Genomic DNA, 20,096 nt, shown 5'->3' on the forward strand with positions numbered 1-20,096 from the left:
GCGAATTGTCTGGATAAATTCACTTACAAAAAACTCTTAACTGGCTTCACTTTTACGGACATGTCCCTTTCCTACAATCCCTTAAAAGTGAGGTAACATTAGAAGCTTTAGCACCGGCGATAAATTGGTCACAAGTGCGTCGTTGCAAGTTAGATACACACAGGTCCATTAATACCATACGTGACGAGGTCATTGTAGTTTGCTGGCTATGACTGACTTGGAATTCAGTTGTTTTCTCGTGCAGATTCGTCTTCTTGATATTGCAGAGAATGATTATGATAGAACTTCAGACCTCTCAACCTCAAAACACCGAAAATATGGAGACTGATGCCAAAAATCTGGAGATTGATCGACCGACAGACAAAACCAAGTAAACACAGGTTCTTAATAAGAGAAATGTTTTTTTTTCTGATTATAATTTTTTTAAAACATGTGTGGACCTTAACAACACAGAAATAAACTTGATTTTTACAGCTTCAATACTCACAACTTAAGTCCAGCCAGTGTGTTAGCAATGAGGTGAACTCATTGCTCAGGCCCCAGTTGTTCGAAGGGTGGATAGCACTATCCACTGGATAACTCAATTGGTTTTGGTAGTGTTTATCCGCTAGATAGTGACTTATCCGGTGGATAGCTCTATCCACCTTTTGAACAACCGAGGCCAGCATTATATCATCATTATATATATCAGCAATTTCCACCATTTTGAAAACGTGATCAAAATGCGAGAGACTGGTTATGATGACCTAATTTCGAACAGGTGTTTTATACATGGTCATAGAGGACAGTCTGTCATGGGCTGTGTTTCCAGCGAACAGACGGATGAGAAGTTTGCACAGAATTGACGCAAGAAACTCACCTAAGAAAGCCAAAAATGAAATGCTACAAAAAAAATATATATGTTCTTTCAGCTTGCGCCTCTATTTATCGTGAGATTTGTCTGTCTTGTCGTGAGTACGTGAGATTGAACAGAATAACGTGAGTCTCACGACAAAATCGTGAGACTTGAGAGGTCTGGAACTTGTATGAGAACTTCAATGGCATGATTGTTTATTTAATATTTATTCAACCCAGTGCCCCAGTGTAAATGGCTCACGTATGTTGTAAATGTATGATAAGGAAGTCCAACACGGTCCGTTTTCGCCGCCAATCCGCTAAATTGCTAGAAGATTACTCACAGGCAGTCTTTCCCTTTCTCTATCAGTATTTTCCTTTTGTTGCTTTCTCAAACAGCACAGGTCCATGGTGGCATCCATACTGCATATATATCCAAACATAGGAAAGGGGTGGAGTGGGTTATCCTTCCGGCAAAGTCTACTGTTTTGGCAACTTGGGAAATAAAATATTTCAGTCTTCTTGGAGCCCTTAAAGACTAGGGGTTTTTTTTATGGCACCCGCAGCTGTAGATCACTTGAAAAAGTAAGTCTTTATGGACTCACACTGAATTGCTGACCCTTAACTCTGGTTTCGGTAATAAGAAGCAACCTAGGCGGTCATCGCTCTGGCGGGCCATTGTGCATGCTGTAGGTGATAAGGTAAGTCGTCACAAGGCCTAGTGCCCGCTCGTACCTGCTGGTGCTTATGTTTTTTACTGCTCTTCTTTCCTGGACAGGATAATAATCACTGGTGTCCATTTATGCATCTGGGTGGAGAGAGGCACTGTTGAAGGAAATTGTCTTCCCAAGACGACATGTCAACGCCTAGTAACCAGGACCGCCCGATCCAGAGTCTAGCCCGCTAACGCGCTATGCCAGTTCCTTTTTGTGTAGAATCCGAATGTAACGTGTACTTTAATCTGTCCTAAATCAACAAAATGCATCGCGGAAGAAATAAATGGCCAGCACCTTCAAAAGAAAGTGGACACCTTGCCGGCTGCTGTGTTTATTTTAGAGAAAAGAAACTATCTGCGATCTATTAATTAAACTAATTAAAACTATCTGCGATGTATTAAATTAGTTTAATTAATAGATCGCAGATAGTTTCTTTTCTCGGAAATAAACAAAGCAGCCGGCAAGGTCTCCACTTTCTTTTGAAAGTGCTGGCCATTTATTTCTTCCCCGATGCATTTTGTTGATTTAGGAAAAATTAAAGTCCACATTACATTTGGACTCTACACAAAAAGGAACTGGCATAGCGCGTTAGCGGGCTAGACTCTGGATCGATCGGTCCTGGTTACTAGGGCGTTGACATGTCGTCTTGGGAAGGCAATTTTCTTTAACAGTGCCTTTCTTCACCCAGATGTATAAATGGGCACCAGTGATTATTATCCTGTCCAGGAAAGAAGAGCAGTAACCAATTTAAGCTCCAGCAGGTACGAGCGGGCACTAGGCCTTGTGACGACTTACCTTATCACCTACAGCATGCATAATGGCCCTCCAGGGCGATCACCGCCTAGGATGCTTCTTATTACCGAAACCAGAGTTAAGGGTCAGCAATTCAGAGTGAGTCCATAAAGACTTACTTTTTCATGTGATCTACAGCTACGGGTGCCAAAAAAACACCCCTAGTCCTTAAGGGCTCCAAGAAAGCTGAAATATCTTATTTCCCAAGTTGCCAAAACAGTAGACTTTGCCGGAAGGATAACCCCCTCCACGCCTGTCCTATCATTGGATATATATGCAGTATGGATGCCACCATGGACCTGTGCTGTTTGAGAAAGCAACAAAAGGAAAATACTGATAGAGAAAGGGAAAGAGTGCCCATGAGTAATCTTCTGGCAATTTAGCGGATTGGCGGCGAAAACGGACCGTGTTGGACGTCCTTATCAATAATTTACAACATACGTGAGCAATTTACACTGGGGCAGTGGGTATGAATAAATATTCAGTAAACAAATCATGCCATTGACGTTCTCATACAAGTAGTCTATCATAATTATTCTCTGCAATATCAAGGAGACGAATCTGCACGAGAAAACAACTGAATTCCAAGTCAGTCATAGCCAGCAAACTACAATGACCTCGTCATGTACGGCATTAATCGACCTGTGTATATCTAACTCGCAACGACGCACTTGCGACCAATTTATCGCTGGGGCTAAAGTTTCTAATATTACCTCACTTTTAAGGGATTGTAGGAAAGGGACATGTCCGTAAAAGTGAAGCCAGGTAAGCGTTTTTTGTAAGTGAATTTATCCAGACACTTCGCAAATAGACTGGAAGAGTGAATGCAATTTGTGTTAGACGATTAGCCTTAATTAGATTCGAGATTTCTTAAAGGTTCAAAACGATTCTCAAGTAGTGTCACGACAGATGTTGTGGGTGCATTTAAAGAGACCGATAAGTTCTTTTTTCTTCAGAAAATATTAAAGCCCAAACAGGCGGTTATAGTACTACTGAGTGGAACTACAAAGCTTGCTTATATCCTGATTTAATTAGCGCTTCATTACTACGGGCCACAGACGTGATACGTTGAACGAGTTGAACAAAGGAGATAAACTTAACATTGCAGTTTGGACGAAAAAGATGCAATTTTGCATTGTGATTTACCGGCAAGAGATGTGTTGTTAGGTAAATAAAGACTTTTCACAGCGGCTCTATTGTCGGTAATTTTCAAGACTTCTTCCAAGAAATTTATAATCGCTGTTGGACCACTATCTGATCGGTCCTAAAACAATCACATATAAAAGTTCTCATTAACGGCAAGTCTTTTCGGTGACAATTAACTTCAGAGTCTCTTTTAACCATAACTTGGAAGGAAAAAGATTATCGAAATTGAATGGCTGATTTTTGCAGACATGCTTTGTTGAAACTTTAACCGGAAGTGGCCTGGTTAGCCATCTTCTCGTAAGTTTTTTTCTTAGTAAAAAGCCTCAACCTTAGTATTTTTTTCTTGATATTACTAAACTAAGGGTTGAACTTTGCATGGATACTAAGACCTCAAGATATAAAACATGGGCAAGGAAAATATTTGGTCTGAAAAACAGGCCATTTCCGGTTGCTTCACATATGCTTCAAATATGACCAAGTTGTGATAACAGCCACAAGCTAGCGAAAAATTTTCATGAGTTAATGTTCTCACCCATAAAGGCCTAAGGATAGGGCTTTACAAAGAGGGTTTTTTTTTTGCCTGAAATTAATTTCATGTTGCTGAAAGAGAGATTTAAATGTGGCCAAAATTGCACTGAAAATCAGCCTCTGGGGACCCCTGAGGGGCTGATATCCAGAACTCGGCTAAAAAAAAGGCGTTGAAGCTGAAACTTTATCATATTACATATTACAGCAGTCGACATAAGTACTTTGTGTACCAATTTTAAGCGAAATCGACCGACCTTCATTTCCAAGTCTGCCCCGGTCTCTCAGGCAGAAGCTCTTAAGTCTCCATGATGATGATAATCATGACAGTTATCACCATGGTGATGATATTAGGCATGGTGAAACTGATGAGGATTCTCTCTTGAATGACCCTGCAGATACATGTAGTACTGGAAATAACATACAGTCGCTGTAATGCTTCCTAATGATAGTTCGAAATTGAAGACTCCTGAGTTATCTTCTGATAAATTATGCTGAATGCACTAGCAGACACTGTTGCCGAGAGGCTCAAGGCGACATTACAACCCTCTATTGAGCATAAACAAGGTCAGCGGAGTGTTAGTGACGACGATGAATCAGGTATTGCCAGTCACTTGTGCCCCCTTTGTGAAAAACATATGACAGGGCCCAAACACACGCCAATGGCTGCTATACCCTGTGGACACACATATTGCAAGACTTGCATAGGTGCATGATTTAAAAAAATCCTCAACATGTCATACAGTAGTGAGGTCAGCAGCAGTCAATACCGTAATGCAAGGAATTATCAAGGATTTTAAAGATCAAAAGGAACAAGAAAGACTACAAAAGATGGAAGAACAAACGAGGCAGTATGTGGATGAATATCAGTCATTAGTTCTAAGATGTAATGCTTGAAATGGTAAGTTCAGTTCAATTGGAAACTTGGAATCTGTAGTAGGAAGCCTCCTAAACTGCCTTTTTTTTTTTTTTTGAATTCAAAATCAAGGCATGATGATGGGTGTTACACCTATAGGTGCTCTGCAGTTTATATGTTAGTTGCAGCTGTACAAATATAGTTTAGGCAAAGTTAAACCCAAGACAATGCAGTGGTTTTGCCTGGATGGGATATTTGGGGGACTCCAAGGAGGTTTGCAGGGGCAAATGCCATGTGCTAAAATTAAGGATGGTGCCTACTATTGTTACTGTGCATATTAAGTTCTGCGCATCTCGAGATACTCAAATTTCCTATGGGTGATGCTTATTAATATAGGGATATTTTTTCGCTGTTCAAAACTATGCGAAGAAAGGAGAACTTAGCAAGTGCTCTTGGTATCCACAAAGAAAATTGGGGGTAACCATTCATTTTCCAGAGATAACTAAACTTCAATTTGGAAAAGATCGCCATACATTGCTTTGTATTTCAAAGCTTTTTACAAATATTGTTGATTAATTATCATCCAAGAATGCATGGTTACCCCCAATTGTCTTTTTGGATTTCAATAACACTTGTTCAGATCTGCTTTTCCCGCATATTCCGTAAACCGCGCAAAAATACCTTTGAATTAGTAGGCACCGTCCTTAATCAGTTGAGTGTGCTTGCTTGTTTTCCCTCCCTCCCTGCTATATTTTGGGGTAAGTATACATTTCACACACTTGTTTTTCTCAGTGATGTGTTGACAGGGTCTTGGGAGGTGGACTGTGGCTCGGTTGCCATGGTGACCTCCTTGCTGCTGAGGAGAGTGCTGCCTCTTCTCTTGCTACCTTAACAGGATGTACCCTCCAATAAATTGGTGTAGCGTTTTAAATTTTAATTTAATTGGTTTAATTATTTAGTCCTTTATTTTAGTTCCCTGTAAAAGTAGCAATAATGTACATGTATTTGTTAACAATGAATTTGATACCCTAAATTCCAAGGACATACCATTGTCTTGGTTGAAGGGGCATGTCTCCCCCTCCTAACCCTAACTCTAACCCCACATCCCCCCCCCCCCCCACCCTCCTTCAGAAATATTACTTCTGATTAATAGGATAATAATAGTAAACGTAAAAATAAAGTCAACCACTAATTACATGTGGAAATATTAAAAGCTTCTAGCTGTATCTATGGTCAGGGTGAAATTAGACAGATGAATTTCAGACAAGGCAGAAAGTATTGTTAATTATATGGAAGCAGGAGATAATCAAGGGGAATCCCGTCTCTACTAATTCCTGAGTCAAACCTTTCCCAAATAAATTTATTTTTCAGAACAGGATTTTCCAAAGGAAAGTTGATGCATGCCATGTTCCTTGACACTAAGATAGCTTTGTTTTGATGGGCTTTTACAACAGAGGGCGTACTGAATTTCCCAGTCAGGGAGATTGGCTTTTATAGTGTTCAGTGAGCATGCTGAATCTCCCAAACGAAGGCGTTCTACAAATAAATCTACTCGGAAAATGGTTGATTCCTATGCCAAGAATGGGAGATAGAGGCTCTGCTTAATGAGCTCCTGATGGAAGTGGTAACAGGAGATCTCCTGGATTAGTGTACTAACATTTGATTTTTATAGGGAAAATCAGGGACACGCAACGAGTATATAGTTCAAAACCACTTAAACATAGCATTGTTAAACGTATTTAGGTATTTAAACGGTAGATATAGGAATATTTTTATCCCCTGAAATTTTTTTATCCGTTCGGATTTCCTAGCTGAAAGTCTAGTGATCCGAAAACTATAGGGATCAAAGCTTACCTTTTCGAAAATTTCAGCCAGAAAAAAGGCTCCCGAAAATTCTAGGTGACCTATTTAGAGTGAAAATCCGTTAAAAGTGGGCATTTATACCATTTTTTCAGATGTTCGAAAATCCTACGAGAGGCAGTCAAGCACGAAATTTTACAACAAATGTTCCGAAAATTCTAGATCTCAAATCGTCTTCTGAACAGATATTTTCCGAAAATTGACGTTGGGTGCCCCTGGAAAATGTCTGTTTACAATTTTCTGTCCACGTAAAGTGCCCGTAAGTTAAATTAGCAATGCCTTTGCTTATTTTTTCAGATGAGGCTGAGAGTATTCTCAGCAACATGGAAGGGGTGACGGAACAACTTCTGGACGAGAAGAAATTGATGAAGAAACTGGAAATGGATAAAGGAGAATTGAAAGAGAAGATCAGCCGTCTACAAAGTCAGCTTGATGCTATCAAGGTGAAGGAAGAAGATTGCCAGAACCGATGCCAGGAACTGGAAATCAGATACAACAAAGAAAAGGAGAGACTCTCGTTAATTGAAGACACTGTGCAGCGGATTGGAAAGAACAAGGAGAGAGTCAAGATGACGGTGCACAATTTTGCACCTTCATTAAACCTGGATGATTATGAATAGCTTTTCTCTGGGTTCTTTTAATACTTTTAATTACATATTTTGGAAAATTTGTTGAATGTGTTTCAAGATTTTTCAATGTAGTGCGTATGCAATTCTTATCTGCATAACTTGAGGGTTTAGCAGAAATTGTCCTTCTAAACTGCTTGGAGTCAACATCTGAAAAAGATATGGCAGAGAGAGCTCGCAATTGACGGAAAGTGAGCTGTTTTCCCTTTTAACTTGTCTTCACTAGAGACGATTAAGAGTGGCTGTCTGTAAGGATCGAGAATCGGCGGTCAGCGACCCATTTGGCGAATCCCTGATATTTTGCCCAAAGTTAGCCTTGGGTAGACTATTTTCAAAAATCATATTCAAAAGTTCCAACGATTTTGTTTACTAGGGAAATTTGGCAAAAATTAAAAGTGCGGTCAAAATGCGGTCAAAGTGCGGTTTTTTGGTTGATCAAAAGGTGCGATGATGAACCTCCGCCGAAGTCTTAAAATAAAATCAGTTGACCTCAAAATAACAAGAATTTCAAAGCAATCAATCTTCTACACTACCAATGTTTTAATCTTTTCAAATATGATAGTACAATGGTTTTTCAGGCCATTTAGAAAACAACTTCGGAGACCGCCTTCGATGCCGGCAAATTGTAGCTAATATTCAACTAGATAAAAATGTTCCTGGTATGTCAGTTTTTAACAATTAAGCATTGCAGAGCTAAAATATAGGTCTTAAAGATTTACCAAGTAAAGTTTCAAGGTCGAACTCGGAACGCTTCCTTTCGAAGGAATCGAAACTCTGAGCAATGTTAACGTGCAAAAATGGCGCTGGATTTATAACAAACATCTAACATTATGGTTACAATCACTTGCGTTAAAATATCAAACTAAATTTTCCCTTGACAATTTTAAGTTTGCCGCTTATAGAAATACCCAAGAGCTCATAGGAGACACATCCAGTGCTTTGAACAGATCAGTTTGATGTAGATAGTCCACTTTGGTTATCGCAAGGTAATGTAAACAAACCTGATAAATCAGTTAAACCAGCCGCCTTTGTGTCAAACTATCCATGCATCCAGGACGTTTTCCTAGATATTTATCGTTCGCCAAGGTTTCTTGAATGAAATAGTAATTGTATGACTTTAAAAAAAACGAAGGTAGTTTGCTGTAAAGATCGTTGAAATTTTGGAAATAATTAGTTATTACCGCGACAATAATAATAACCGGCAAAGTGCCACATTATAGCTTTTGGCGGTATTTAATCATACAACGTTGCTGAAAGCCATTTTCCACTACAGGGAGAGTTTGAATCGACGTTAGTTTTCACAATTTCAAACAGTTTTTGTTTTTAGTATCTGAAACACGTAAGGCTACATGTGTTAAGAAATCGAAACAAACGGCATTCTGTCATAAACCGTATGTTGATATTCGAGTCCAGTAAATGTAACGCAATCTCAGTTACCCTCTCCCTTCCACCCAGCGTGGTCTTAAAACTTAAACGAGTTAATTTTGCTCAAATTAGTATTTTTCTAAAACGAAGTATTATTTTCACGAACCGGTAGGAATAATAATATTAAAAAACAACAACAACAACAATAACTTCCCACCCGCGGGATAAACGTTTTGACATGTTGTCACGATGGGGGTGGGGAAGGAGTACGTTTAGAGGTAAAAATTTTTCGCAGGGTATTTTTCAAAGTGAGATCTTTGTTTTAGGTCTTGCTAAACGCAGTTATAAAATGAATTTCATTACTTCATCCCGGTAGGGGAGCTTTCTTTGATATTGTTTTTTTGGTTTTGTTTGGTTTTGTCATTGACTCTCAGACTTGGGGAGGAGGGGGTAGTCCCACTTCCTGTGGAGGCGGCTCTGATCGCAATATTCTCATTACGTAAGTGGCTTCAGTTCAACCCCAAAACAGTTCCCTTCATTTTCATAGTTAAAAAAAAAACCTAAAAGGTACTGCTACAGCTGCGGTCGAACCCTAGGCGATACCACTCCACAGATTTCATCCTCTAAAAGGCACCAACCTAAGAGGGAGAACCTTGGCAATTTTTTGAGGGAGTACCCCTTCCCCCCGATTTCAACCCGTTTTATAAAACTGTTTGTGGCTAAAACACTTCCAGGAAGCTATTAATAAAAGAGTTACTTTCGGCATGTGCACTTTTTGGCTATTTCCTCTAAGAGTGCCAAGTATGGAGCCTTCTTGCGCACAGGCGGGACAGGTGCATCAAGGCCGAGATCCTCGCACAAGCGCTGAAGCATCGGTAGCTTGAGGACTTTCAAGTTACCACTGAGCGCCATCTCACATAGGTTGTACTGATCGTATACCAGAGGATGGTTGAGCTGAATAGTTTCAACGACCTCCTTCGCTGCACTAAAGTTAGCTTCCTCTTGAGATGCCCGGATATCGGCTTCATCTGCTGGGTCCTTTTGCCGTAGTGTAGCACTTTGCCTTGAGAAGAAGGACGCAATCTGCAAACTGGTTAGGAATTCTGAGGACTGGAAAAGTCGCACACCATCTGCTCCACGGGCGCGTCTCATTTCCCTCGCCACAACCTCGGCGTCAAGCTTACGGCCCGTTGTTTGACCGATAGAGAATTTTGCCAGTAAGTAAGACTTTTGCTTTTCGCTGAATCTATACGCCTTCTTTGCTGCTCTGAGGGCCCATCCCTCATTTGGTACAAAGTGACCCTCCCCTACGAACGCAGCCGTCTTGAGGACAGGAATAAACCCCTGTGGATAGGTCACTGTCTTCCGAAATGACACCAGATGGCTCGGCCACAGTTGCTGATGTTGAAGCTGTCTGTCCAACCTGTTTTTCAGATTTACATTGGAAGGAAGTAAAATCTCCTTCGGAGAATGATTTCTGAAGTACTTGGTATCGAGGACCTTGGGTAAATAAATTAATACCAATAAAGAGTTGTTTTCTGATTTCTTTTTCAAATCATTTCACTTATGTCCAGGTTTGACCCTAACCCTAACCCTAACCCTTAATAGTTTGCCCACTGTCAGGTGTTTCGATGATCGTATCAAGGGAAACAACTCTTACACCTTTCAATCCACCATGCGATAATAATGCGTCTTTAAGCTCATCGGCAGTGCAAACATCATTGCCTTCATCAATAAACGCCCTGATATGTCTTTTACAGCTTGCAGCCAGCCGGTCTGCTGCCCCTTTTCTGCCTTGGGGATCGCTAAAATCTATGCGGACTACTTTTACTCCAGTGCTTGCTGCCATCTCTCTGCAAGCTAGTATCGTGCGAGTGGAGTGGTAACAGCCTGCGTTGTCTTGTCTGAAGTAGGCTTTGTTTATCTCAGGGTGCTCGTGCTTGAGTGTTTCCAAGACATGATGCATTATGGATGCCACAGCTGAACTCCCCTGGCTGCAGGACTGAACTGATAACCCACGCTTGCCAAACCAGTCCGCTTGGGACTCACGGTATCTATGAGGAAGAAACTTCATCGCCCAGTCGTTGACGATAAAAACTGTCTCCTGATCAAGAGCGTCGATAGCGTCCAAACGAGCCTGGTCCTGGTGAGCCGACCTTAGCAGATGACATTTCCATGACTGGATGGCAAGCACAGAAGCGTTGACTAAGAACAGGGCCTCTTCTTTGTCATCTTGCGTGGCAAACGATGCTCTTTCTACTGCAGAGGAAATGTTCTGAAGAGTTGAGTGCAGGATCTCACATTGCTCACAGCATTCTTCGTGTTTGTGGCTACACTGCTGCTGCAGATCAGGACTGGTGGAGTCACTTAAGGCAAACACACTGCAATGACTCGCAATCTCAGATGAAGAACACACGTGGACCTGTAAGATGTTCAAAACACACAGCATTTATTGTGACAAATAGTGACAATTAAAATCATTCTTTAAATTTTATACTTAAAGTCTTTGTAAAGAATGATTAAATTCTTTCCAATTGCTATATTTATTCGATCAACCGCCCTGGGCACTTATTAAATTTTTGGACCTTTGGAGTGGGCGCTTATTCGAGGCTGGGCGCTTATTACATTTTCACCATTTTCAGCAAAAGTAGTATGTTTATTTTGTAACAAAACAATAAGCACCTAATCGAGGTGGGCGCTTTTTCGAGGTTGAGCGCTTATTCGAAAAAATACGGTATTATTATTTTTAATTAAGCCTTACCTTAAAATCACTTTTAAGGTATAATTTTGAACCCTTGAGCAATTCCACGTACTGCAACTCCCACTTTTTCCCGAGACCGAGCTCTCCATGTCGGCGGACTAAATTCTCTAAGTCTTCAAAGGCACACGCACCGTCTGCGGCCACGTGGTCAAGTCCTTGGAGAGATTTTCGGACCGAGGCCTTGCATTTCTCCAATACACGAAGCATAGTACGCTCACTGAATGGTTTAAAGCCAGTTTCGTGGCAGTACTGAGCGTACTGACGTGCTATTCTTTGGGGTATCATCGTCCTTATGACGTTTGGTATCTCAACCCGGTGGCCAGAAGAGAGTTTCAACGTTTTCTGCCCAAATGGTAGATCCTGCACCAAATGAGGACTTGTTCTGTAACTATTGTTTGCACGACCCCACCAGCAATGCTGATTTTACCTATCGTGCTAAAATAAAGTTCTCATTCATTCATTCATTCATAAAAAATGGTCAAGTTGCTTCAGATCAACCTTTATCCTCGGCGAAGGGTGGTGCGTTGTGGGAGCCCCGCTACCATACTGTAAGCGATGCAGGTTGGCCAAGCTATAGCGATATCTAGTTAAGCCTGGTATAAATCTTGAAATATCATTGAAGCTGGCAACGCCTGACATGATAGACAAGATCTGCCTTCTTGTCTCCCACCCTTGAGCTTTACCGTATGCCTCTGCTAAGGCCTGAAGATAATTCTTGGACGTTTGTGATAATTCATCGAGTTTAAGAGCTTTGTTCATGGCAGGGGACGAGACGACCGCTTGCCAAAGAGAACCTGCATAATTGGGTGTAAGATCTTGTAGGACTGAAGAAAAGATCTCCACTGTCCTGTTGGTGTATCTCTTCTTAGTGCTCTCTCCAGCTTTATCCCATTCCATCCAGGGCTGAGTTATTAGCGGGATGTTCTTCGAAACCAGATATTCGTTCAACTTTTTACGAGGTTCTTGCATAGTGGTTGGGGCCTCGTCACTCGTCGAAGAAACAAGACTTCCGGTATCCTGACTGAGGAACGTCTCATCATCCCGCCCTCTTGACGATATCTCCAGCCTCTTCAGTTCAGTTGCAAGGTCATCAGACGATAACTCACTACTAGTTGTTTCTGCACTTGAACGGCCTGTTTCCCCCTCTACCTGAAACAGTTCAAACAAATATATTGTGTAATTACTATAAAGCATGATAAAATGTTTAGTATGTTTTATTTTATTCATAAGCCAACACCCACACAAACCCGTTAAGAAAGAAAGAAGGAAATGAAAAGAAATCCCCTAAAGTAAAAAAGGATTAAAAAGGAAATGAAAGAATGAATGATGAATTTCTTTTTGGAAGGAAAACATATCATACCATCGTTAAAGGAGCCACTTAAGCGAACCATTTACACTAGTGTTTCCTATTACTACTTACCAACAAATGGGGCTCGGGTAACTCTTGCAGGTGCGAGACCCCGGGGACGGGCTCCACCCCACCTGAAGCAAACACTAGAGTTTGGTTGGGCATGGCCTGTTTGCTGATATACTCGTTGCATTGTTTACAAATTGCTTTAAATGGAGAAACAAAAGCAACACAAAATGAACAGACGAACAGAAATTAATGTCAATATACTGTATAAACAATACATTTAAAACATACATAGAAAGAAGAGAACTTCCTGCCCGCAAGACCAATAATTTTGAATGAGGACTGCAAGGTGTGCTTGGATTACCCGCACCCCCAAGGCAAAAGTGACCCCTGCGTAATACAAACAAGCGACACGTGATAATTAATACATCTTAAAAGCGCCTTTCCCTCTCCTTGCACGCTCTCTCCTCTCTTGTCACTGTCTCGTGGAAATTTCTTACTGTTTCTTTAATAGAGTGCTAGCAAACTCCTCGCCTTGTGTGCCACCTTATATGTGATTCTTAACCGTGAAAAATTACCATTATCTAACCAATCTTCGCAGAAAAGTTTGCAACTTACGTGATCCAACTGGAATACATGTGTTCGTGGTTTTGAAAATAAACGCCGACTTCAAGCTATCCACTCGGTGGCTCCCTTTAGCAGTTGTAGTTTTATGTACTGCTAATTCTTTGGGCACTGTACACATGGTCTTCCCTGTCCTCCAGCGGATGCCGAAATCATCCCTGTGCCTTGGACAAATGCTCAAGGCATAGTGATGTTCTTCCACAGAGAAACCCCTAGAAGGAGAATTTGTTGAGAATAACTACCCTCAAGTGCACGATGATAAAATGTAAAACGTATAATAATAATATATCTGATAAATAGACCAAAATATTATATTTTTGGGTGGTATTTACCTGCTCTGGCTAACAGCAACTTTATTTCAGATCCTAAACCCTCATCTGCGCTGAGGTTTAAGATCTTTAAATGGCCAGTTACATCTTTTGTACAGTCTTTGAGCGCAATACATTCCAGCTGACCAGGATAATCTGTGGACTGACCGCAAGGTGTGCCCTGGGAAGGGGTGACTTTACCTAGAAGCGCTTTGTAGCTACAGTGAGCCATTCAAGAAAAGATGAGACCGAGTTAAACAAGGATATATGACCAAGGCTGTATTTTCAACCTGTTGCGAAATGTTGTTGCACAATAGTGACGGGTGTGCTCGTGCGCACGGTTGCGTGACTCTCTGGTAAATTTCCTGTGCGCCAAGCATGCACGCATTTCGAAGCGCCACAAATGGATCTGAATATGAACTTTAAAGCCTCTGATGTGTTTTTACAGAAAGTTTGCAATGGTGGACACAAAATGGAGAAAAGGATAAGGTAAATGTAAATTTTTTATACTTTGCAGAGTTTTATCTTGGTCTGTTGATCACCTTTGTGCAATAAAAAATGGAGCTCACCGAGTTCGTTTTTGAGATATAAGCAACTAAAGCCAAAATATGGGGTGTTTCTGCAGGGCTTTCCTGTTCCCATGGTAACTTAATACGTCACAAAAAGGACTGCACCTTGTTCAGCAATAATTGGTATTGGTACCATAACATTGGTGTTACGTGATAAATTGTTGTCGTGACAATCCTTCTAATAACAAGGTCTCTTAAAAGTGTTTGAGCCATTAAATGCAGAAGATCCCGAAGCAGGTAAGGGTATGCTACTTCTTGCTTATTTTTTGCAGTCCATTCTCTTGCCGTTATCTTCTTGCGGCCAGCGTTTCTTCTCCGACGGATTTGTCGAAGCAAAAAAACAAAAAAAAAAAAAGCAAGAAGTGCCAGCGAGTTCATTTGTATTATATTGTATTGTATTTCGGACGCCATCTTGAACTACAAGTTGAGTAGACACGTGATTAGGACATTCGATTTTATTCCATGATTGCCTGGCCAGTCTCAGTCAGATTTTCAAGAGGGCCGCTCACGATGGGGAATTTTGCCTCGAGAGGCAAAAAATACCGAAAATATTGGATACTGTTCTTACGGCCTCACAAGAAGAAAATCTCTCCAAAATCTTGCTGTACGCGTGAAGAAATGACTGAGCTACAGCTGCCTCGCGATGCGGTTTGCTCAGCTTTGACTTATTAGTGCAGCGGGCATTTAAGGGGAAAAAAGGTGGAAGAAAACTCTCTGCACGTTTAGCACGCTTTGCACGCAATATATGCACGTGTTTTACATTTTTGTACTTTTTTCCTTGAGAATAAATTGTTTCGCTTGGTCTTTCATCTTTACCGTCGTTCAAACCAGTTTCTTTCTCGCGGAGTAAGTAAGGCACTTTAATCAAACCAGAAGGGTCTTGAGTGTTTACAACGCGAATTCATATTTTGATACGGTTTTCTTATTATATTGTCCGTCGTTCCCTCGTGTAAAACAATTAAAATCGCTGGTCTGCGGAGAACGTCAGCGAATGAACCACTGTACGAACAAATTCATCTCAGGGGCGAGAGTTTTGCCAACGGGCTATCGGTTGAGATGGTGTTACGTTTCCATAGTTTCCAATCTGCGGTTTCCAAGAGGCATCCTACAGGCGTTAAAAACTGCTTTTTCTTTTTGCTTTCAAAGGGTTGTTAGCGAAAAAATGTCATTTTATGGCCGTTTGCTTTAAGGCCTATGCTATGACCAACAGCAAAACACGAGTTCTCGTAGAATCACCAAAGTTATGTCTGGGTTACGTCGGGATTAAACCCAGATAAATGGCCAGTTGAGAAAACCCTGTGTTGGTAGGCCTGTGGTGAGCGCGCTGGGATGGAGAAGTGTCGTCTCATGGAAAAACCATTATATCCGATGAACAACTCCATTGGTTCCGAAGGCGCTTATTCATTTGATACTGAATGATTTATTTAGCCTGGATTTTTCAAAAGATAGGTTTCACTATTATCCGTAAAATGATTTACTAGTAGTAGCTAAAACCAATTAATTTAGCTTCTTGTAAATGAACAAGTAACCATGCTGTGGAATTAGTTCATTTTAGCTTATTCGTTTTTTCTTTTGTAATTCTTTTATTTTTTCAACCCACAGGAACCACAACGCATTGCCACAGATTGAGGAGTCTACGTAAAGACATTCGTTGAAAAAACAAGAAAATGTATGTTTTCGTTTTATTGGAACAATTTTAATATCGATAACAGACATAACCGTATTCCTTTAGGTAATGTTGAGAAAGCTTGTACGTCTTACCATTAATGATCTATTGCACAGGTCGAGCTTCTAGCTTGAGCTCGAGGTTTGCGCAAAACCGCTGGGAGTTACTTTTGTTCGCCTAAAAGACGCAATAAATATCGGTCAAAACAGTAAACTGACGTAAAAGATTCTGGACATTCAGCCTTTACTTGTGCGATCAAAAATGCCTCTTTCCTGCCTAATTTCGGAAACTGCAGCAGATACCATGTCTCAAACGATTCCCTTTAACTTGCCTGAAAGCCAAACTGATTCTAAAAAAGGACAAATGAATTTCATATTACATTTAGTCATTTGATGGGGCACTGCAAACCGGCTAGTAGATATTTCTTTTCGGTCGAAACCATCTGTAACTCAAAGCTCAATAATGTACCTCACATATTTCGGACATAATAAGGAAAAGAAACGTTTGTTTAGTTTCCCAGTCAAAGAAAACATACTTTTACCTACACACCCCTCCCCAATAATTAAGCCAATCACGCAATTTTGGTTAAAGCACATTGAGCTGAGAAAAAATTGACACACTGATCTCGTAATTACCGGAATCTCTTGTCAAATTATCAATGTATAAGGAAGTTTACTTTTTGTCTTGTTTACTTAATGAAAAAATCGCATGTTTTAATCACCAATTTGCTGTAAATACACAATACTCGAGTTGCTAAAGTAGGATTTCAAGAAGGGGTCTCCATTTAATTGCTGACTTAGATTGTAAGATAGCTTCGAGTTCGTTCAAAATTCGCAAACAAGTGCCTGATAGAGAAAAGCTCGCCGAAGAAATGGACTGTATGTTTAGCGTCAATCGCGGGCCATTGACGCCGCGCAAACGAGACGCCTCACAGTTTGAGGAATGTCGACGCTGAGCGCATAATTCAAAGAATGAAGAACGCTTTCCGCACGTTGTCATTCCGTTCAGAACCGACTATCGGAGAAGAGCATCTGAGAAGATCAGCAAAATGCACTGCTGTAGCATCAAGCACAAGGGGCGACCTTGTTGTGGAAAAGAAATACGAAGATTTGATTCACGACTTCGTGCCTGATTGCTTCGAGCATATTCAGAATTTCCATCATTACCGGAGCGATCTGGCAAGGATAAACTCCGGCTTCAAGGTAATATATTTAAGCGACAGTGAAAGGACAGCAAATAGCGAGAATGAGCTTAGAAAGGTATATAAACAATATGTCAAAAGCGTTAGCCCGAATTCTTCTTTTAAAGGTCATTTGCAAAGGGTCCGTGGGAATACTATGCAATCAGAAAAGATAGAAAACACGAACGAGGTTGCCAAGGATACTTTAACTTTGTCTCAAAAATGCGGATACGAGGGCATCGAAAAGTGTAATGGGAGACTTGAAGCAAGCACGAGATATTCTAATCTCGAGGTTTTTGGGGAAGATCCCTCGAGAAGCTGCATAGCTTCCAATGAAGCGAGTTCGAGAAATAAACAGAAACAGCGATTACCGAGTCCGAGTGATGGCAGCGAGGATGATGCAACAAGTGACATAGAAGACACACGTGGCAGGCTCGAAAAGGCGGCTGGGAAGTCCATGCCGAGCCAGCCGAGTTTTCACAGTATTGGCAGCAATTTTTCTGGTACAAAACCTCCGCTCATTACCCCCAACAGAGTGTCCAGAGGATCGTCCGTACGAACGCTTGTTTATGAAAACCGTAGAGGTGATAATAGTGTTAACCTCAACGGAACATCGATTCGGCTAGAACCCTCAGCGTGGCAAGTAGAACAGAATCACTGTCCCCATGGCCTTGCACCATTTTATTCTTGTTTCCCACATCTTAAAGCGAGTTCTCTCCCTTCCAGCCCCACGAGATAAAGATGGAGTGAAACGGCAACTCCTCCGTGGCGGTTCTCTGCGATGCATTTCGACCAAACAACTCACCCCAGAGCGTCGTGTGCCGAAAACGTTACCCCAATGGGTATAAAAGACCAAAGTTTGCGTCCACCACAGAGCTTGAGTACTATATTCATGTTGTATCCGAAGCGTATGTATGAATAACCTTGGTTAAGCTTGGAACGAAGAAAATTCTGTACTGTGTTTGCCGGAATGGCTATAGCAATTTAGAAGCACATTTCTTAGTGAATCCGGAAGGATGACAGTGGAAGTTGCAGCTCTTGGTTTAAACGAATATTTGTGTAAACCCTGATACAATTTAAGGTAATTCCCTTGAAATTGTTCTACTATCAAACTTTTTTGAAAACTTGGCATAATTAACATTCGGGTCACCGTGCTTGTTTACGCGTCAGCAGGCTCTTAACCGGTTGCGCGTCAAAAATTCAAATCACCTTCATACGTAATTAAGTCTTGGTTACTTGAAAGACACAAAATTTTATTTTGAAAATAAAGCTTCTTTTATTCACATAAGCAGTATTACTTCATTTACGCCGTTTTTGATTGCCTGGTTGTGGGAATAGTGCACTCTTAGCTTGAAGTCCTCGCCTTGGCCAAAATACAACCATTACGGAACTGTTTTCCAAAAAATTCATGTTCTACTATCAAACTTTTTTTCTTCTTCAAATACATTCTTTATTAGACTGTTCTTAGCAACTACCTGACAAAAAAAATCGGGGATCACCATGCTCATTTGAGAGAAAAGGAGCATTTATTTCGCTATCGGGCTTAGTTTGAGGGAAATCTCTTACGTTCTGTACGCGCACGTGCTCATGTGCGCGTGCTAATGACGCGAAAATCGTGTGCAGTAGGATGCGCAATGCAATACTAAGGAATTACCTTAACTGTTATTCTAATTAGGTTTTTTGTCTGAATTCATAGAAAGACCTTTCTATGTAAGAAGAGATTTGCTCATTTCAAGTCGCAGACTTGTAAACAAGGGGAAAGAATGTACAAAAGTTTAACGGCCTGTGTTTAACCGTGCTGAACGTCAGGCAATTTACTCGTTAATAGAGACGCTATTGAAGGCCAATAAGATTAACCATTTACTAACACTTTTAAGATGACCGCTTTTTTGGCATCCTCTGTGATTATCGCCGATCTACTAGGATCTACAATAGTCTGCGATCGTCTGAAATCACATGACAACTGTAAAAATACCAAGAAAGGATTTTGTTGTGCGTTGAAAAACAGCTTTCAACATCTCCATCAATAAAGAAATCTCTACGAGTAAAAAAGTTTTCATTGCTAAAATTGCGTTCATAACTTCGAGGATAATAGCTCCACTTGATTTCATATCCGCAGTTCAATGTATGACTCATTTCATATATCATTTCATTCGTTGGTTCATTCATTGCATGAGAAGCCACAAATGACCAGCTCCTAACGTCAGTGGCTTCATAGCGCAGTTGGTCAGAGCGTCGCAGCGGTTTTTCAGGCTTCTCTAAGCTATTGCTAAAATTGCGTTCATAACTGCGAGGATCATAGCTACATTTAAGGAAACCTCAGTCTATAGAACTCTAACCTATATGCTTGAGAAATAACTTATAACAGCAGCCAGATAGAATCCCCTCCAATACACCCAAACAAAGGAGTTGATCATCGACATCAGTGGTTTATGCCTAACTGATCAAAAACGAAAAAAAAAATGTAATGAGCGTATCGTAGTTTTATGTATTTACTGTGCGCAAATTAGAATAAAATTTAATATACATAAAGACTTATAGATAGTGAGAAATGAGCAATTATGGACCGGACGTTGAGTTGCGTTCAAATGGGCTTTTATTGACCGAATGCATAAATGGCGACAAAAAATGTATTCTTTTGTTTATGTGCTAATGAGACTCACTAGCCTCGCTCTCAAGCAACCTTTCTTTTGTATTTTATCCATGCAAACGAGGCTAGTAAGGCCAATTAGGACATAAACAAAAGAAAATTTTTGGCCGCCATTTCTGCATTCGGTCTATTAAGCCCAGCATTTTATTACGGTCCCCTTGCAACTTGAAGGCTGTTTCCCTTATGATTTAATGAAACTGCATTAAATTGTGGGCTTGATATCAGGCGGGCGTTCAGTTTGTATACTGTGGCCGTGAAGGACCG

General features: G+C 40.8%; 3 protein-coding genes across 6 annotated transcripts in view; 2 read left to right on the plus strand and 1 right to left on the minus strand.

Moving 5' to 3' along the window:
• Window positions 1–20,096, plus strand: part of LOC138024274 (uncharacterized) — an 847,896-nt gene that overhangs the window by 563,338 nt on the left and 264,462 nt on the right. The gene's annotated exons all lie outside the window — the stretch shown is intronic.
• Window positions 4,365–7,585, plus strand: LOC138024285 (kinesin heavy chain-like). The gene is made up of 2 exons (XM_068871445.1): window positions 4,365–4,613; window positions 7,027–7,585. Exons 1-2 carry the CDS (start codon window positions 4,505–4,507, stop codon window positions 7,347–7,349), a joined length of 432 nt encoding a protein of 143 aa, XP_068727546.1. The 5' UTR covers window positions 4,365–4,504; the 3' UTR covers window positions 7,350–7,585.
• Window positions 9,474–11,766, minus strand: LOC138024770 (uncharacterized). Its single transcript, XM_068871959.1, has 4 exons — window positions 11,482–11,766; window positions 10,320–11,142; window positions 10,144–10,220; window positions 9,474–10,043 (listed from the first exon to the last, which is right to left on the minus strand). The coding sequence occupies exons 1-4, from the start codon at window positions 11,764–11,766 to the stop codon at window positions 9,474–9,476; spliced, it is 1,755 nt and encodes a 584-aa protein (XP_068728060.1).

Source organism: Montipora capricornis, chromosome 11, assembly GCF_036669925.1.
Source record: "Montipora capricornis isolate CH-2021 chromosome 11, ASM3666992v2, whole genome shotgun sequence".
In the NCBI taxonomy this organism is placed as follows: domain Eukaryota; kingdom Metazoa; phylum Cnidaria; class Anthozoa; order Scleractinia; family Acroporidae; genus Montipora; species Montipora capricornis.

Bases quoted from the DNA above. Each gene is read 5' to 3' on its own strand.
- LOC138024285 (XM_068871445.1), top strand. From the start codon at position 4,505: ATGCTGAATGCACTAGCAGACACTGTTGCCGAGAGGCTCAAGGCGACA. The intron at 4,614-7,026 runs GTATTGCCAGTC...TTATTTTTTCAG, and splicing joins TAGTGACGACGATGAATCAG to ATGAGGCTGAGAGTATTCTC.
- LOC138024770 (XM_068871959.1), bottom strand. From the start codon at position 11,766: ATGATACCCCAAAGAATAGCACGTCAGTACGCTCAGTACTGCCACGAA. The intron at 10,221-10,319 runs GTTAGGGTTAGG...TATTTACCCAAG, and splicing joins CAGTGGGCAAACTATTAAGG to GTCCTCGATACCAAGTACTT. The intron at 10,044-10,143 runs GTTGGACAGACA...CCTGTCCTCAAG, and splicing joins AATGTAAATCTGAAAAACAG to ACGGCTGCGTTCGTAGGGGA.